Source organism: Perca flavescens, chromosome 2 (assembly GCF_004354835.1).
Source record: "Perca flavescens isolate YP-PL-M2 chromosome 2, PFLA_1.0, whole genome shotgun sequence".
Classification (NCBI taxonomy): Eukaryota; Metazoa; Chordata; class Actinopteri; order Perciformes; family Percidae; genus Perca; species Perca flavescens.
This window is the reverse complement of record NC_041332.1, coordinates 24,043,304-24,061,822: the sequence shown is the minus strand read 5'-3', so window position 1 is coordinate 24,061,822 and position 18,519 is coordinate 24,043,304. Positions and strand designations below refer to the sequence as shown.

The 18,519-nt window shown below is 41.8% G+C and overlaps 1 protein-coding gene across 1 annotated transcript; it reads left to right on the top strand.

Moving 5' to 3' along the window:
• Window positions 1-971: 971 nt before the first annotated feature.
• haspin (histone H3 associated protein kinase) lies at window positions 972-17,999 on the top strand. Its single transcript, XM_028566039.1, has 15 exons — window positions 972-1,487; window positions 2,743-2,901; window positions 3,308-3,451; window positions 5,485-7,426; window positions 11,060-11,204; window positions 12,115-12,266; window positions 12,406-12,594; window positions 13,286-13,371; window positions 13,527-13,589; window positions 13,680-13,771; window positions 13,907-13,986; window positions 14,860-14,948; window positions 16,206-16,348; window positions 16,459-16,561; window positions 17,442-17,999. Exons 1-15 carry the CDS (start codon window positions 1,327-1,329, stop codon window positions 17,641-17,643), a joined length of 3,750 nt encoding a protein of 1,249 aa, XP_028421840.1. The 5' UTR covers window positions 972-1,326; the 3' UTR covers window positions 17,644-17,999.
• Window positions 18,000-18,519: the final 520 nt, after the last annotated feature.

Genomic DNA, 18,519 nt, shown 5'->3' with positions numbered 1-18,519 from the left:
GCTGATCCAAACCACACAATGATGGGCATGCAGAGAACAGACTGGGTTATTGCAGTGTAGAAGAATCAGCAGCTCATGAGGCAGGTTGAACTTCCTGAGCTGGCGCAGGAAGTACATCCTCTTAGAGCTGCAAAGATTAGTCGATTAGTTTAGCTATTAAATTAATCGCCAACTATTTTGATAATCAGATTGAGTCATTTTTTTATGAAAAAAGCAAAACATTATTTGATTCCAGCTTTTTAAATGTGAATATTTTCTGGTTTCTTCACTCCTCTGTGACAGTAAACGGAATATCTTTGAGTTTTGGACAAAACAAGACATTTGAGGATGTCATATTGGTCTTTGGAAAACACTGATTGACATTTTTCACCATTTCTGACATTTTATAGACCAAACAACTAATCGATTAATCAAGAAGATTAATGGACTATGAAAATAACAGTTAGTTGCGGATCTACAATCACTGCTGGGCCTTTTTCCTGATGGTGTCAATATTGTGCGTCAGGTCCTGGGAGATTGAGGATCCCAGAAACCTGATGGAATCCACAGTGTTGTCCACTGTCATCTCCACAGTTTCAGCTTTTAAATGTGTAGATTTTCTTTGCTACTAAAATCTCCTTTGTCAGTGTGTTTATGGCCTGGTTGTACAGGATTCTGTCCCCACTTCTGTAGACCTTCTCCTTGGTCCGAGTATAGTATAGGTCTACATGTGCAGGCCTATAAGTTTAATTATCCAAACGTTTAACTTCACAACGAATACATCTCCATAAATATATTGTGTAATACTGAATATTGCAACTTTATACATGCGCTGGAAATGTGTGTACATTCATGTCGAGTGTAGGCTACACTAGACTTAAAAAGAGTTGCTGTTTCCTCCTCTCACCTTCATCTCAAAGTTGTAACTACTCCAATCCGCCAGGCGGCGCTGTGCTGGCATCGTCACCGGTTGTTAACCAATCAGCGATCAGTAACCAGCAGTTTGAAAAGGAAGCGGGTCCAGCAGTCAGCGAAGCGGGTTCATTCGGGGGAAAAAAAAAGGAATAATGAACGACATACAAACAAGATAATAGACTATCAATCATGGAAATGGGTTAAAACAGCTAATTAAATGGAGTTCCAATAAGTTTCGTCGATCACTGTTGATAAGCTGTAATGGCGTTGATGTAGCACAGTTTGCAAAAAGTCGAGCTAGGCTAACTTGACTGGCGGATGTTAATGCTGGTGGTCTATTGAATTTGTAACGTCAACGTTAGATGCTTTTAAGCAAGCCTTTACCCGTTGATATAAAATACGTGTGGCACGGTTACATCTGTGATTTTAAACATGAAACCATTAAAGCCGTTATTTTTGAAGACCTACGGTAAGGAGAGGCGAAAGCTGTCCGCCTGGATCTCACCAGAAAACCGCAAGCAGGCCTTCGACAGCACACCCTCAACAGACGGTGATATGTCCGTCTTTGAACCCGCAAAACCTCTGATGATAAGGTATGTCAAGGCGAGAGTCACTTTAGTCGTCTGGCTCAACGGATGCACATTGCTGGGATGAAGCCTGACATGATAAAGCCTGGCGCTCAGGCAGCACATATGACAAACAGCAGAGCGCCCAAGGGCGATTCTAGGATCAGACCTTTAGGGGGGCTCAGCCCCTAATGAGAATGTGACATGGATACAGTGCCTTGCAAAAGTGTTCACCCCCACACACACCTGTTTCTTTGAACCTGTAATTGTCACTAACACAGACAAGTTCGCAAACTCTAACTTGAAATTTAGGGGGGCTTGAGCCCCCTGAAAAGGGTCTAAAATCGCCACTGCTGGCGCCTATCTCCAAGATAGCCCCACCCCACTCCGGTTGTTATTGTTGGGGAGACACTCTAGGTGTTAAGGGAAATATTGGAAGTAATAGATATCACCATGAAACTTCCCCACTTGTTTACTTAAATTAAAACAATTCGTTTTTATATTGCAAGTGTTATGATATTTTTGTGTTTAAATGTCATGCGTTATCTAATGCTAGCTTTTGGTGAATTTAGGAGAAATCTTTTTTTTTTTTGGCCTTTTATTTTGATAGGACAGCTGAAGACATGAAAGGCAAACAGTTAAAGAGTGTGCTAAGAAATCATTCTGTTTTTGATACTGTACTTAAATTGGCAATTGACAAACTCCATTTCTCTAGAGACTGAAGCTGTAGCTGCAGCATGTTGATTCACATGTTTTAATTATGACAAGACATGTTCAAGGAGTTCAGATAGAGCCTGTATCAGGGCCATATTTAGTTCAAGTACTTAAATGGCCAGTATGTACTTTCTTTGCTTTACTCATTAAAGCCTCTATGTTTACAGGCTTGTGGTGATGCTCAATGTGCAAAAGGTGCCAAAAAAAATCTGTTTGGTACCGCCAATTTGTTTTGTCATGGTTCATGTGTGCAATAAACATTACACTTCGTGAGAAAAAAATCGTGGCAGAGAATTGTGATATCAATTCTAAGCTTAAAAAAAATTGTGATTCATATTTCCCCCAAATCGTGCAGGCCTAGTATGTACACAGTTTGTAGACACAGAGAAATACATAACAAACAATACCACCCTGTAGAATTGGCATACATAAATAATACCCAAGATTATCCATTCTAGGCCAATTGTCGTTTAAATCTTTTCCCGACCTATGCCTACTTGCTCTCACATTCAATATCGTATCCTTACTGCCCCTAACGTGTTCATCCTTTTTTTTTCATTTCGTGCAGACAGAGGAAGACTAGCGTTGCTAGTCGTAGAGCGGGGCGTCCTGCCAAGAAAAAGGCCATGCTGTGTCTGGCTGAGAAGAGCAGCAGCAGCAGCAGTGATGAGGAGACTTCCCCCCCTCCTTCCTGTCCTCGGCCTGCCCAGAACAGCAAGACAACCAGGTCTGTGAATAAAAATGCAGCTGGCAATTTTGATGAGATGTTATTTCATTAATGTGTTTTGTAATAAGTAAACCGTTAATTATGTTAACCAATTATAGATTATTAACATAACAATTATGGATTGCGTTCCCAGTCAGATTTCATTACACTACAAGGTTTTATAATATTGTGTGTTAAACTTTTTGTCCTCCACAGCAGAAATTTAATGTCTTAACATTTTTTCCCCCCTAACCTGCTTGCTAATGCCCCATGTTCTACCTTGCTCATTGGTTGGTTTTATTTATTTTCTTTATCATAATGGCGAAGAAGACAAGTGATAAAGCAGTCCACCCTGCCAAGAGAAAAGCCATGTTGCTATTGTATCCTTACTGCCCTTAACATGTTCATTTGTTTTCCATTGTCGCAGAGAGAAGAGGACTAGTGTTGCTAGGCGTAGAGCGGGGCGTCCTGCCAAGAAAAAGGCCATCCTATGTCTGACAGACACCAGCATTGATGAGGAGAACATCTCTCCCTTCCGTCCTCAGCCTGCTCAGCAGAGCAAGACATCCAGGTCTGTGCACAAACAGGCATGTGCAGAACACATTGTGAATGATTTTTCTGTTGTTGTTAGGACAGCAGTGTCTGCAAGGATACATTTGACAATACTGGCATTAACCGAGGACTTGTGCATTCAAACAGATCCAACCTTTTCAACTCATTGTGAATGCTGCACTTTGAGATCTCAGATCTAGGGCTGCTTGTTAAAGCAACACTATGTAACTTTTAGCTGCAGCTGTAGTTCCAATGAGACAACCTGTAGGGGGACCGAAGCGGGAAAAGTTACATAATGTTGCTTTAAAATTAATATCAAAAGTCAAAACTAACAAATACCTGTCAGCGGTTACCAGAGCCCAACATGATGTCTTCAAATTCATTTTGTCACTTTATTAATTAGCTGAAGAGTGTCTGCTGTCTGAGGCAGTGTTCAGACCGACTTTAGCTCTGAATGAAAACAACACAGCCCTTCTATTCATTTGAGCCCGTCGGGCAGCACAGCAGGGGGCGCCGATGCAGAGGGCAGCTGCAAAAAACGCAGGGTCGACCTGCAAAAAAAAAAGGTTTAACTGGGCCTAACAATGCAACATTATCAGGCAGGGTGCTGCAATGGCCAATTAGGTATGTGTAAGTGCACATTCCTGGTGGATTGCTTTGGAACTTGGAGCAGTATTTCTACTGTTTACTAGGGCTGTCAACGAATATTCTAAATTTGAATATATATTCAAATAGTTTTAAAAAAACTAATTTCGAAGGTGAAAATTAATATTCAAATAAAAAAAAAAAAAAAAAAAGCATGCGGGAGCAGCCTGAAAGCCGTTACATACTGGATGCAGCCCAGCTGGCGCATACAAATTGACATCATGAGATCGCCGTGACTATTTATACCTACGCTGATGGTCGCGACACTAGCTGCAGTCTTCTCCTGAACAGCTGTGGCGCTAATGAGCAAAGGCTACCGACGCTGCCCTTTCTACGGACTAGAAGAAAAAGGTAAACAACGGCAGAACCAAGGGGGTAAGCATAGACAGTATATAATGGACCAATAGACCCCGTTGCTCTGGACGGAGACCAGTGAAGGCTATTAGAAGCACTTTTCCGGTGATGGCCAGCTTTACTGCGCAGCCTCCAACTGAGAGAATGTGACGTGAGCAACGTGTCTGAAAGTTGTAAGTCTTCTGGTAGCTGTGCCAAGAAAAATCTCGCCATGATGGCGCCATTTACATGAGATGTTTAGGTTTAATTACTAATGTTAACTAGCATGTTAGTGATCAATAATTAGCCTGTGTCTATGTTATCTCCTTACATACACCTACAGTCTCCGTATCTGTAAGATTGGGAATGATTGAGATTTCTCTCGGCACAGCTACCAGAAGACTTCACACTTTCAGACACGTTGCTCACGTCACATTCTCTCAGTTGGAGGCTGCGCAGTAAAGCTGGCCATCACCGGAAAAGTGCTTCTAATAGCCTTCACTGGTCTCCGTCCAGAGCAACGGGGTCTATTGGTCCATTATATACTGTCTATGGGCAGAACTGGCAGCAGCATTGCCGTCTATGCTTCGATGTGATTCACTGACCTACTTCGTCGGATCGAGCCTTTCATTCAGCATAAAAGAGCTCATCTTAACCCGGTAAGTTTACCAGAGAGACCTGCAGTCACTCAGAGTCCTGGCATCCGGTTGTCCGTGAACTCATTCAGGCCTCCTGTTTCCGCTTTGTCGTGCGCCGCTAAAAAAAAGAGCCGTGCGCGACCTCGGCTCGGCCGGATATTGCATCATTTTGAAGTCACGATGTCGCGCGCCACCTTGGATGCATGCGCAACCAGATGTTCGAATAGTTCGAATATTCGGTGTTATTTTGGAGGGAATACTCGAACGTCATTTTTGAGCAATTTTGACAGCCCTACTGTTTTCCTTGCAATCATTGCAACAAAAGAGAAAACTGTTGCCGCCGTGATGACGTTCCAGTTTTCCTTTCAGCCTGAACACCCACTAAATGTCCTCAGTGATAGCTGTAATCTTTAGCTTTCTCTCTTCTCTTTCTCAGTGATCATCTTCCTTCTGCGGGCCGCTTTGTAACCCGCCGCAGACATGCTGCTGCCACCAAACCCCAACTCCCTAAATCAACGTTCGGTATGCTCGACTCTTCAGATGACTTCACTTCTGGAGCCCTTGCTTCCAGGAGGATTCTTCGGGCGAGGAGGGCCCCCCCAACATATGTGGTATCGAGTGCAGAGAACTCGATGAATGCAGCAGGGACTGCCGGCTCTGCCGTCAACCCCTTCCGAGAGATATCCCTCAATGAGTTGACCGATCACAGCCTCGGACCCTGCCCCAGGAAACCCATCTTTAGCTCCACGCCCTCAGCGGGCTCCTCCAGCAAACGGCCACGCCTTAAACCCTTATCTATAAATAATCAATCTTCTGCCCCACTATCCATGTCAGTGAGTTGTATAGGCGTCTTGAGCACATTCCAAGAAGACGTGGATTCACCAGGGCAGCGCGTCTCCGCATCTCGTTCGGCACCACCCAAAGGACACCATTCAGGGGAGAAGCTGCAGTCGAGCCTTGGTCAGCAAGAACCAGACCTGCATCGCAATGAAGAACCTTCTGGTGTTTTGTTCATGGAGCCCAGGAGCACTAACACGAGAAGAAGCTGTAGTGTGGAAGCCAAAAGCTATAGTGAAGACCCAAAAACCAAGAATGCTGGGGAATTACCAAGTCTGAATCTGCTCTCTACCGACGACAGCGAAAGCAGAAGTCATTTTGTGTCAGCAGCCGGAGGATCAGGGTGGCTGACAGAGCCTCTAAAGGAGAAATGTTTGACCGAGCACTGCTCCGTGCAGCTAGAAAGATTGGACAGCATCGTTGTTTCTCAGCTATGCAGTCAAACAACCTTCTCATCCTGTTTGGGAAGTTCAAGCTCAGCCCACAGCCGGCAAACCAGTGAACATCCGCTGTCTGTGGACAGGTGTCAAACTTTTGACCTTTTACATTCTTCAGGATCATTGTTTCATCTTCATTTATCTGTGACGAACATTAAAGCCAGTGATTATATACAGTCAGTAAATAGTATTGAATCTTCTGAACATGCAGCTTCAGTGACTGGCAGTCAAAGCGCTAACAATTCATCATCAGCTGAACCCTCATCCACACAGGAATCCATGGCGCAGCCAGAGTCATTACTCTATGCTGAATCTACCTACCACAAAGACAGCAGCGGTGAGTTTATCATGGGCACACAACTACCAGCCAACAGCTCTGTGCAAACACGGTTTGCTGTTGCATTAAAGGACAAAAGTCTAACTAAGAAATGCACAGTTCAGCTCAAAAAAATGTCTTTGTCACCACAGAATTCAGACCCAAACAAGTCTGACAATGACCACACACATAACATTGAGGACCCAGAAAATCTCACAACTCACAGTCCGGTAGCTCAGTCTAAAGACCCAGAAACAGAAGAAAAGGCAGCGTTGCTCACAACGACGCTAAAGGAGAAATGTGTAACTGACAAAGTCATTGTTGGGGTAAAGAGAGTAACATTAACACAACTAAAAGATATTCTGCAGCTCAAAGAAACAACATGTGATGACCAGACAAAGAATAACCATCAGTCTGAGTGTGGCACCTATCCCTGTAATGAAGTAACTTCTGCAATGAAAGTCAATAAGAAAAAGAGGGCCTCAACTAGCTCTGAAGACAAGATTGCTTCAGACAAAGAAGAAGTTGTGAAGAACTCTTCCAACATTTCCCACAAAGGAAAAAAGACCTATCTGGCTCCTAAAGAAAAGAAAAGGAAGAGCACGTCCACGGACCGGCCTGGGACAACCAGGAAGGCATGCATAAGTGGTCTGAGCGTGAGTCGCTGGAAAAACAAAGGCAGTGCCATAACACACGGGTTCAGGAGCAGGACTGCACAGACGGGCGGTAACAAGGCTGTGGACTGCAGCATCGACGAGCTGATCTCCACACAACACAAACAGCCACGGGTGAGAACAATATTCACACAAACGCACAGCACAGTACTGCTGAAACATTTTACGTTTTTTCGCTGAATGTCTATCGACTGATATAGTGATTGACAGCATTGATTATTGGTTAACCCTTGTCAGACAAAGTAAGCAATGTGAAGACCGTATTTTGGGCTGTCAGAACTAGCGATGAACCTTTCAACTAAATTAGTTAAAAAGTGAAAAGTATTGGTCAGCTGTAGCCCTTTTTCAACCAGTTCAGTTTATGAATAGTGTCAATCATAACCAGTTATCTCAAGACACTTTAGATTAGGTCCACACTATAATTTACAAAGACCCAACAATTCCGGTAATTCCCCCGAGAGCAAGCATTCAGTGGCAAGAAAAACTCCCTTTTAGGCAGAAACCTCGGGTGGTGAGGAAAACTTCCTTTTTAGGAAGAAACCTCGGACAGACCCAGGCTCTTGTTAGGCGGTGTCTGCCGGTTGGGGGTGTGATGAACAGTGTCAATAATAGTCCCAACTGATGAAAGCCCTTGCATTTGCAGTATTACGAACTGGGTGTCAGGCGGCATTCCCGGGAAAACTCACAAGCGGTTTGGATCGGAAATCCCAAAACAAACCTGCAACAATTACTGCTTATTGTCAAAAACCTTTTTCCGACCAAGTAGTTACAGGAACGTAGTTATAGGAACAGTCCACTTCTAAACAGTTCTACTAACTACCCTCCCCCAAAACTGGTTTTGCCAAGATAGAAGAGCAGAGCGCAACAGGCAAACGAAACAACGGTTAAGTTTAACTAGCATTAACAATTAGCTGGTTGCATGTGTGATGTTAGTCTTGTGAGTTAGTATACATAGGCAAATTGCAGCCGAAGAATATGTAGCCTACCGTTTGTGTTTCAGACGTTGCTAAGTCACTAACGCAGGGGTCGGCAACCTTTTTGATATGAAGTGCCCTTTTCAAAATGTCTTGTTTATTAGTGTGCCATGTTAACATAATTTTTTTATGAACTCACATCAAAATGTAATATCCAGGGAATCTGTAATAATCAGGACCTTGTAATTATTATTATTGTTTATTATTATTATTATTATTATTATTATTATTATTATTTATGGAAACATGGTTTTACTATGCAGTCCTGATTGGTGGAAAATGGGCTGACAAAAATATCACTGTCAAAGAGCCTGAAGCGAAAAGTTGTGGAAAAGCCCAGCTTTAATGACGAATGGACTGATAAGCAGGTCCTGTATGTCTCATTTTCAATGAAACGATGCTGTGGCCAAATAATAACACAACCAGCATCATTATCAAGAATGAAGTACACAAACATAACGATTGCGGCATTCACGTGCATATTAAGTAGCCACATGTATTTGTTTTGGTCTAATAATGCATCCATATTTACCGCTCCAGCGGAGAGGATGGTTTCTTCAGACAGCTTAAGTTTATAAGAATTTGTCCAAATTTCAAGATCCCTGCAAACTAAGATACAAAAACAGACTACAAACCAACAGATTTTGCTTTAGCTTGTTTTGTAAAAATTTGCTATTTGCAGAGTAGAGCTTTGTTTGCGTAAAACAGCGCAATGGACAAGAGTGTAGTGAGCAGACAGAGCAGATTGAATTATCGCTTTCTACATGTTTATGCCGGTCTACACAGGTGAGTGCACTGATAAGTATTGGCTTTTAACTCACGAAGGTTTAATTGTAGCCTCCTTACATTAACGAGACTAGCGTTAGTTCATCTGCCCCAGCGGCCGTTGGTAATCCTCTTTGTATTGTTCCCAGTCAGAGATATGAGTCAATCAAACTACCGTAAATAACAGGTTGCGCACAGGCGTGGGTGCTCACACGCGCACACCCTTTAAAAAAAAAAAGTAGTCAAAAATGTTTGCATTTCAGAACCTTAGACAGTGGACAGCGGCCGACATGAACACACACGCCGTAGAAGCTATCTTTCAACTCAGGACAGCGCCACTTCTCACAGATAGGATTGGAGATGAGAAGTTTAATCAGCTTCGTGGGAAATTATAAATCAAAGCCACCGACATGACCAATCACACTATGACAGACGCTCCATTTAGCACCACCTGCAATGTTTAATATTAAAATAATGTAAAAATGAACTGGCAGTCTGGCACACGTGGGTGCTCAAGCTCCGGAGCACCCACGGTATCGGCACCTATCAGGTCGGCAACTGTGAACGTTGTAATTTGGCATGCGGATGAGAGAGTGCTTCAGCATTTCAACCATGATTTCAACACATCAATAACTCTCTTGCACACATATTGCCAGCGTGCCATTGGTTAAGGTGCCTAAGGTTGCTGACCCCTGCAATAAGGGTTCCTATAGGAAAAGGGAAACAACCCTTCCCTGAAGTAGGAGCTGAAAGAGTTACAGGAACTGCGGTCAGAGGAACTTAATAATCCCCAAATTGGTCCGGTCGGAACATGAGAAAAAAAGGGTTCTAGGAACGTTATGTTCCAGGAACTGCAAAAATCCCTCTGGTCGGAACAGATCTTCAAGATTGTAACTTTGACAGTGTGCTTGTCAAGAAAAAAATCAGTGGGGCAGGTGGCACTGAAGTCTTTCGATACCTGAATGCATGTTTATCAGCAGGGTCCCTATTACTAATGTTTTCCAGTGGTGGTATTTTTTTATATATATTTCTAGCAAAGATGACATTTAGCATCACTTTCATGTGGCTTCCTGCAGGCTTTATGATACAATAACCTATTTAAACATCACCTGATTTGTCAAATATGTATTATTATCTGAGACAATAAAAATAGTTTCAAGTCAACAGCAAAGTTTTTTTTGTATATGTAGAGAGCCCGGCAGGTTGAATTAATATTTGGGCTGGTCACGAAATAGCAGTGATTTAACATACCAGCATTTCATGTGATGCTACTTGATGCCATATTCAAGGTTCTAATGAAGGCTTTGTTCATTCAAATGACAAAAGTGAAGAAAAACGACTTCCAATGTATCTTCAGTGCTATCCACCCTTGGGAACAGTTTTGGTTTATTTGACTTAAGTTTGGGATATTTATGTCTAAGATTCATGTCTCTTCCCTAATATACAGTAATGCTGGTGAATGGGATTTTGTTTATCACGTTCAAAGTTAATTTTAGGAACTACTGCAGCAACAAGGGGTGCCCTGGCTACTCCAGACAGTTTCTGTTACCTTCAGTGGAAATAAGTTCCTGAATGAAAACTCTTTGATGTTAAGTCTATGGATTGTTCTCATTAACAATGAGCTAACTGGGACAGTGTAAACAAACAAAGTACATTTTGTTGGGTCTTTCAAAGTTTTTTTTTCTTTTTTTTTCTCTTTTTTTTTTTTTTTTTTTTTTTTAATTGCTGTGAATGCCACAAACAAAATTTCTCAACCTGGGCAAACAAAACGCCAACTTATCTACACGGCAAGGTATTACAAAAGTTTAAAGGTAAAATATTCTGTGTTTATGTTTTGGACCAACCTAAACGCCACACACAAACCGATTTTGGTTTAAAGTATGTATTATTTTTGCTTCTACTACAATCCACCCAACTGTACTTAAATGTTAATAGTTTCGGAGGATTTAAAATGACGACATGTGGAGCTGTGGCATCATTGACATTGTGAAAACCTTCCTGTGTTTAGGAGCTGTTGGGAACCGCCATCAATTTCTCCACCCCGGTGAGAGCGAGTCGTCTCAACCTCTCGTCTCTGTTGGCTGACTTCACGCCTAACACACAAACCTGGAGTCGACTCAAAGCAGCCCTCTCTGTTCATCGCAAGGGCATGGGTAATACACACAGGCAATACTAAGCTGTGGGGCTGCCGTCTGCAGGTCGGTTGGTTGGTGGACTGCGTGTCCACCGAAGCATTTTTTTCGCAGCTGAAAAAGCCAGTCACTCTTCTGAAAACATCCAGCTGGGAGCGCGGAGGTTTTTTCAGCTGCGACGCTTTTGGTTGAGTCTGGTTGCTATGATCCGGAATATCTGCTAAGTAAAAATGTTGCACAAAGTAGAGTACTTTCTCTGGCCCTTGCTTTGGATGAAGGGAGAGCTGAAACACGTAGGGAGAGAGGACAGATGTATACGCTCCAGCAGTATTAATTTCTCCTTTTGTTGTTGTTGTTTAGCACTTGTACATGTAGGATGTGATGATGGTTGGTCTTTGTGATTTTGTCCTGCCCTTCCTCCACTATGATTAGACAGCTGGGTAAAAAGGGACAGTGACGAGCACAGTGTTTAACCCAAAGTTGAACAGTTTTCAACTCTCAGCGATCAGAAAAAAACTCCAGACGTGCAGCGCTCAGCACAGAGTAGACGCTCAGCCCCTCATCACGCTGCTGGTGTTTTGTAGCATAGTGTAAATATGAGGCACTCCCATTGCAAAGCATTAAAAACCTACACTGTCCTCAGGGAGTAACGCTTTGGACACACACCGCTACCAGGTAGAGTGCACTCAGTGCACTGTGGCCGATTTAGGTAATTTAGAGAGAGAAAGTGCAGGTTGTTTCCCCCGTTGATTGGTTGAAGTGTAGGTAGAATTTCAGTTGACTAAGATTTTCTTTGGTTGACTACAGCCCTACTAAATTGTAATCTGTCCCTCGGTTGTTTGGGACTATTGACATTTCAAAATGTAATTTGAAGCCACCAATGTCATTTTTTTATTTTCCTTGTTTCTTATCCCTCATTGCCTCACGTTAGTGATATGCACTCCGAGCAGTTCACGTCGGTCTGTGTCGGGGTCACCCACAAGAGAGAAGTTGGCGGATATCAGCCAGATCCTTTTTGCCACACCCTCGCGGACACCCCTCCCCAAACACCTCCGGTCACAGCTGCTGAGCCGCAATTCTACGGTACAGTACACCTATGCCGTCAAGATTTTTAAAAGTTTTTCCTACGTACTTTCTACATGCTTGGTGTTTGACTGTGAATGGGTTGTTACACTTGATGCGAATGTGTGCCACCTGCTCCCTCCTGTCTTTTGTCACACAGATTGTGTGTGAGGATGCAGATCTGTCGGATGCAGAGAAGGTGTATGCTGAGTGTGGCCAGCAGCGCCCTCTGCCCTGGGAGGAGTGTATACTCCCTCGCCGTATGAAACAGTGTGTGAAGATAGGGGAAGGGACCTTCGGTGAGGTCTTCTCCACCACCAACGCCTCAGGAGACACGGTTGCACTCAAAGTATGTGTTTGTGTATATATTTGTGTGTGTGTGTGTGTGTGTGTGTATTACTTTGTGTGTTAGGCATTGTATTGTGTAAGATCAATGTGCAATGTGATTTAAACCAGATTACATCTTAAGTGTTACAATTTGAATTGGGCTGTATGTTTAAAGGGGGGGACTTCCCTGTTGGACGGAAATGTTTGACATAATATTCTAAACTCAAGACTCACTTACTAGCTATTTTCCAGAGCTTTTGACCATGGACAAAACTGACGAGTTAAAATCATTAAAGAAAGTTGATTTTAATAATAAGGAAAGTTGATTGAATAAAAAAACACTCATTTAATCTGATGCATCACTTTATTCAAATTGAGGATTTTGTTCGAGGATTTTCTTTTTTCACCATCATGAAACAAAATCACAAAATACGACAGACATTCAAAGTTCCATTCAAAAACCCCAATAGAAGCTTTGAGTGTGTGTATGCGTGTGTATATATGTGTGTGTATATATATATATATATAAATTACAGTTGGTCCAGCCCTAGTCAAGGGTGAATCTCCATTTTATGTTAAATTGAAAATAGCATTATAGAAAAACAATGCAAAGCGGCAAGAAACCACATAGTTCGATGATAAAGATTTGTTATAAATGTTAGATGAAAATGTGTGCGTATTCTGCAGTAAAACAGTGACTCCTGTCTTGACAGATCATTCCAGTAGAGGGCAGTGAGAATGTGAATGGAGAGGATCAGAAGACTTTAGGAGAGATTCTCCATGAGATTATTATCTCAAAGTAAGTAGTACATGAAGTACAAACTGCAATTCACACTACTCCATTTGCTGGGATACTATAATTAGGGGGGGGGACACCTAATGATGAGCCTTGGAAACCACAAGAGAGTTCAGCTAAACAGCATTGTGTGTGTGTGTGTTTGTTTTTTCTGCCAGGGAGCTGAGCAGCCTGAAAGAGAAGCTGCAGAACAAGACTCACGGGTTTATTGGACTCAACGAGTAAGCAACTCTCTTTGGTCTTTTTTTGTCCGTTAGCGTCTCGGTCGTTTGGATTGTTAATTAAATGTGACTCAACTTGTTCCCTCGCAGTCTCCACTGCGTTCAGGGCTGCTACCCTCCAGATTTCCTGAATGCTTGGGACACCTTCGACCAGCAGAGAGGCTCTGAGAACGACCGACCGGGTCAGTGAGAGAAACCCCTGTTCACGTTTGTCAACACGTCCGTCAGGTTGCAGTGGCTGACCAAAATCTATCCATGTACGACCAGGCTATGTGTTTTGTCTATTTCACTGGGTCTTTCTTTTTCTCTCTGCTTAGATTTCTTTGAAAAGGATCAGTTATTCATAATCCTGGAGTTTGAGTTTGGAGGCATGGACCTAGAGAACAGCAATGGAACGGTAGGCTGCCTAATAACCTCCCCTCTGTGCTGTACAGTGTTTTGCAGTGATGCTGAGCATTCATCAATCATGTCCGTGACTGCTCGATGTCTCTTGCTTTCTGAAGCTGAAGCTAGCACACTCCGTTTACAACTTCAAGTCCCGTTTTCTTTTGTATGCTGAGACGAGTGTGTCTCCTCCTTAACTTTTATGGCTTTTAAGTTAAAATGCTTGCCAGTTATACTACTGTAGTCGGAGTTTCAAGTACTCTGTCCTCAAACAGAAGCATTACTACAACAACACTACACTCTATTCTCATTACACTAGATGTAGCTCAGTACACTTGCACACTGTAAGAATGTTGTTTGTTAGTTTAGGATCCTTATTAGCTCCTGCAATCAGACAATGCAGTAATGAATGTACATCATACACATTAAAATGCATCATCAACAATACAAAGTAGGACATCATAAGACAAAGAAGAAACACACACAATAGCAACATTTCATAACACATGATAATGACAAATAACAGACAAGACAAAAACGCATAGACAGGACAGCTCCGCCAGTGCAGTCAAAGAGCAACCATTATGTATGTCTGTTTCACTCTGTCTACGTTGAAAATGTTCTCAAACATTAATGAAGAGTGCATGCATAAATATAAGTCCCTTGAATAGAGACATTACAACTTAATGAAGACCATAAATATGTACGCTGAAGATAATGCTGAAAACATTGAAGAAGAAGCTGAGCATCTAAAAGAAAAGATAAGCTTCTGCAAATGCAGTGTATTGATTCGAAAACCAGTATTTTGTTTCCCAAAACTATTAGCCCATTGTGGGGTGAGAGTACAAACGCAGTCTTTAATTCAAGCCTTTATTGTGTTGTCAAGCTGGCGTCTTTGGGGGTGGCGAAGAGCATCCTTCATCAGGTCACAGCTGCCTTGGCTGTTGCTGAGCAGGAGCTACACTTTGAACACAGGTGATGTCCTCCGACCTTTTGATGTTATGAACAGCTGGTAAAATAAACAAAGTGGCAATATACATACATTGATTGCTAGGGGTATGACGAGATCTCGTGAGATTAAAATGTGACGAGACTTCTCGTCGATGTAAAAAATTGTCTCGCAATATCGGTCACAAGTGCAGAGCAGCAGCCAGCATGACGGAGTCTAACCTGGTTGGTCTTCTAATACATCGGGCTTTGAAGAGGAGTCTGGTTTAGACCTCTAAATTAGCATAGAAGATCCCCCCCGCCCGTTTGCCAAAGTTGAGAGTTCACTTTTGCAGAGCGGCAGCGAAGTTGCAATTGTAAAAAGCTGCCTGTAAAACCCAGCATTAGAACGTTAGAGGGTATGGTCTCTCTCTCTCTTTCTTTCTCTCTCTCTCTCCACACACACACACTGCAGCATGCAGTTTAGTGTGTTGCTGACTTTTGCAGATCACTCTTTCTCTTCCTGTCTTTTATTTATTTATTTTTTTAAATGATTCCGAAGCAGAACCCAAGATTACTTTTAATGATATTAAACAAAGAGAAATGTTCTCCCCTCATCTTAAAATGGTCATAAACCAATACAAGAGTGGCCTACTTCTTTGTTTATTGCTGCAATGAAACGCTTGGTTATGTTGTAACCTTGGTTTTCTGAGTAAAGACTATTTTTCCAGTCATATTTCTTAATTTAAGTTTTCTTTAGAATAGTGTTAAATATTGTCTCGTTCTCATGAACCCAATCTCGGGTCTCATCTTGTGAGCGGAGTATCTCGTCACACCCCTATTGATTGCTGTCGGTATGAAGGAATTCTGTAACTTGTATTAATTGCATTTATAGTAACCATTTAGATGTGAATGTTAAAGACTTTGAGTCTGGAAATCTTTTGGTTTAGGTACCTTGAAAGTGCTCTCAAAGTGCTTGAATTTTACTCTTAAAAAGCTGTACGAATCCTTTGTTTATAAAGTCTATAAAATGTCCATCACAATTGCCCAAAGTAATATACTCACATGTCCTATTTTTCCCGCCAAATGTTCAAAAAGCATATTTTCCATTTACGGTCATCAAAAAAAACAGCAAATATACGCATCTGAGAAGCTAGAACCAGATGGGAGATGTGGCACTCGGTATCAAACTTGTGTTATAAGCCAATACAGGGCACAGTTGGGTGTGTATGTGGTGTCTGTGTGATGGAGAATTTGTTGGTGGCTCGTAACGGCAACTTTATCCTCCTGTGTTGTTTACTGCAGGGACCTCCACTGGGGCAACGTGCTGGTCAAAACAACCAAGCAGAAGACGGGAAGCTTCCTCCTGAATGGAGCAGCCCACTCTCTGGAAACTAAAGGGGTGTTGGTTCGCATCATTGACTATTCTCTCTCCAGACTCGAAATCGGTCAGATATTTAGTTTTTTTCCCTCCCTCGTCATATTTTTTGCACATAAAAATGTAGCCCTGTTAGAATCATGATGCGTAATTAACACGCATATGTTTTGTTCTCTCCAGATGATCTGACGGTTTCCTGTGATATCTCCGAGGATGAGGAGCTTTTCATGGGCCAGGGAGATTACCAGTTTGATATCTACCGACAAATGAGACAGGAGAATGGGTCAGTGCATTCATGTGTCTGAGCCATATTCAAAAACAGCCGTTGTGCCATGTAAAGCTGTAAAGGAGTCACATGGAGCAGTTTAACTATGCATAAGAAGATCTTATTCTACACATCTAATAGAGATTATGTGTAGAGGATAACAGAGCCAACATTGGATTTCTTATTGATTTGAATTTAATTAATATGTCCAGAAATACTAGTCGGATGATTAGTTCAGAAATTCCAAACACAAATGGATCTCGCCAAACAGCTATGGTTTGTATGATGGCATATGCGTTTTTTTATTAGTCACCCAGAAAATGCAATTTGCCAGTCTGACACTGATCTTTCTTTTGAGTGTTCATTGTCATTTGTCTTAAAGGAGTAGTTTGACATTTTGGGAAATATACTTATTTGTGTTCTTGAGAGTTGGATGAGAAGATCGATACTACTCTATTTGTTAAATGTGAAGCTATAGCCAGTTAGCTTAGCATAAAGACTGGAAAAGGGGAATCAGCCAGCCTGGCTCTGTTAAAAGGTAAAAATCAAAATCCATCCATCAGCACCTCTGAAGCTCAAAAACCAAAGTACAAAAAAAAAAGAAGACATTTTTACAGACCAAACGACGATATCACTTGACAATTACTAATCTTTTTTGAGTTCCTTATGGATGCATCTAAGCTAAGCTAACCGTCTCTGGCTGTAGCTTCATATTTATTGGATCAATCTTCTCATTTTAACTCATGTTTTTTTTTAATAAGCCCATTTCCCAAACTGTATTGCTTGAAACAGACCTCATCAGTCTTTTGTGGATACTCCTGCTCATTTACAGAATTAAACTATCTCAAAGTTATTATGTTACTGATTTATTAATGCTATGCTGCTCTTTTTGTCTCAGAAACAACTGGTGTAACTACCACCCACATACCAACGTGCTGTGGCTCCACTACCTGTGCTCCAAGCTGCTTTCCATGAAGTATCGGGGCTCAGGAGGGAGGGGGGCCAAGGGCATGCGAGAGGAGCTCACTCGTTTCCATGGCAACGTCCTCCAGTACAGTTCTGCCACTGAGGCGCTGCAAAACTGCCCCATGTTTCACTAGTAGTGAACGCATGAAGTGTGCGGATGCTCACACACACACACAGACATACACAGTATAAAGAAGGTACAATGTATCTACATCCAAAATACATAAATATTGGGTTACACTTTACTTGAAGGTAGCTACATAAGAGTGACATGACATTGTCACAAACGTGTCATAAATATAAACAAGTCATAAATGTTTGACATTAACGCTTCTGCCATTGTCATTTGGTTTTTGTCATGACAAGTTAAGGTTAGGGTTTATGTGTCATGTCACTCTTATGTAGATACCTTCAAGAAAAGTGTTACCAAATATTGTATATGCAGAAACAAGTTCTTAATCAATAAATGTTTAAATGACACCATCTGAAACTGGTATTGTGATCACAATTATTTTGCAATCTAGATTAGTGCTGAAGTGATTTGTTGATTTATTAATAAGTCGATAGGCAGAAAAGTAGTTTCCAGCTGTTTTGATAATAAATTCATTTATCAACCACAAATTCTGCATTCTCTCTGGTTCCACCTTCTCAGGTGTGAGAAGTTGCTGATTGATACAGTATCTTTGTAAACTGATTTTGGGGAGGGGGGTTCTGCTGTTGGTTGAACAAGCAATGTCAAGACACTTAATAGACTTGAGTAATAAAAGTAAAGCAATTTGACAGATTACTATTGAATGGTAATGAAAATAATCAGTTGCAGTCCGAAAGAAGATACCAGCCAGACTCCAGATAATCTGTAGAACTGTAGCCTAATACACAGTTTAGATCATTTATTCAGTTTCCAAGCAAACCTGTTATGGTGAGCATAACTAAAATTCATGAAATACCGTGGTCTGCAAAAATGTGGTCTCCCTCCAGACGTTATTAAAAATCTGTGGAGCAATATCAAA

Bases quoted from the DNA above. Each gene is read 5' to 3' on its own strand.
- haspin (XM_028566039.1), top strand. From the start codon at position 1,327: ATGAAACCATTAAAGCCGTTATTTTTGAAGACCTACGGTAAGGAGAGG. The intron at 7,427-11,059 runs GTGAGAACAATA...TCCTGTGTTTAG, and splicing joins CACAACACAAACAGCCACGG to GAGCTGTTGGGAACCGCCAT. The intron at 11,205-12,114 runs GTAATACACACA...GCCTCACGTTAG, and splicing joins TGTTCATCGCAAGGGCATGG to TGATATGCACTCCGAGCAGT.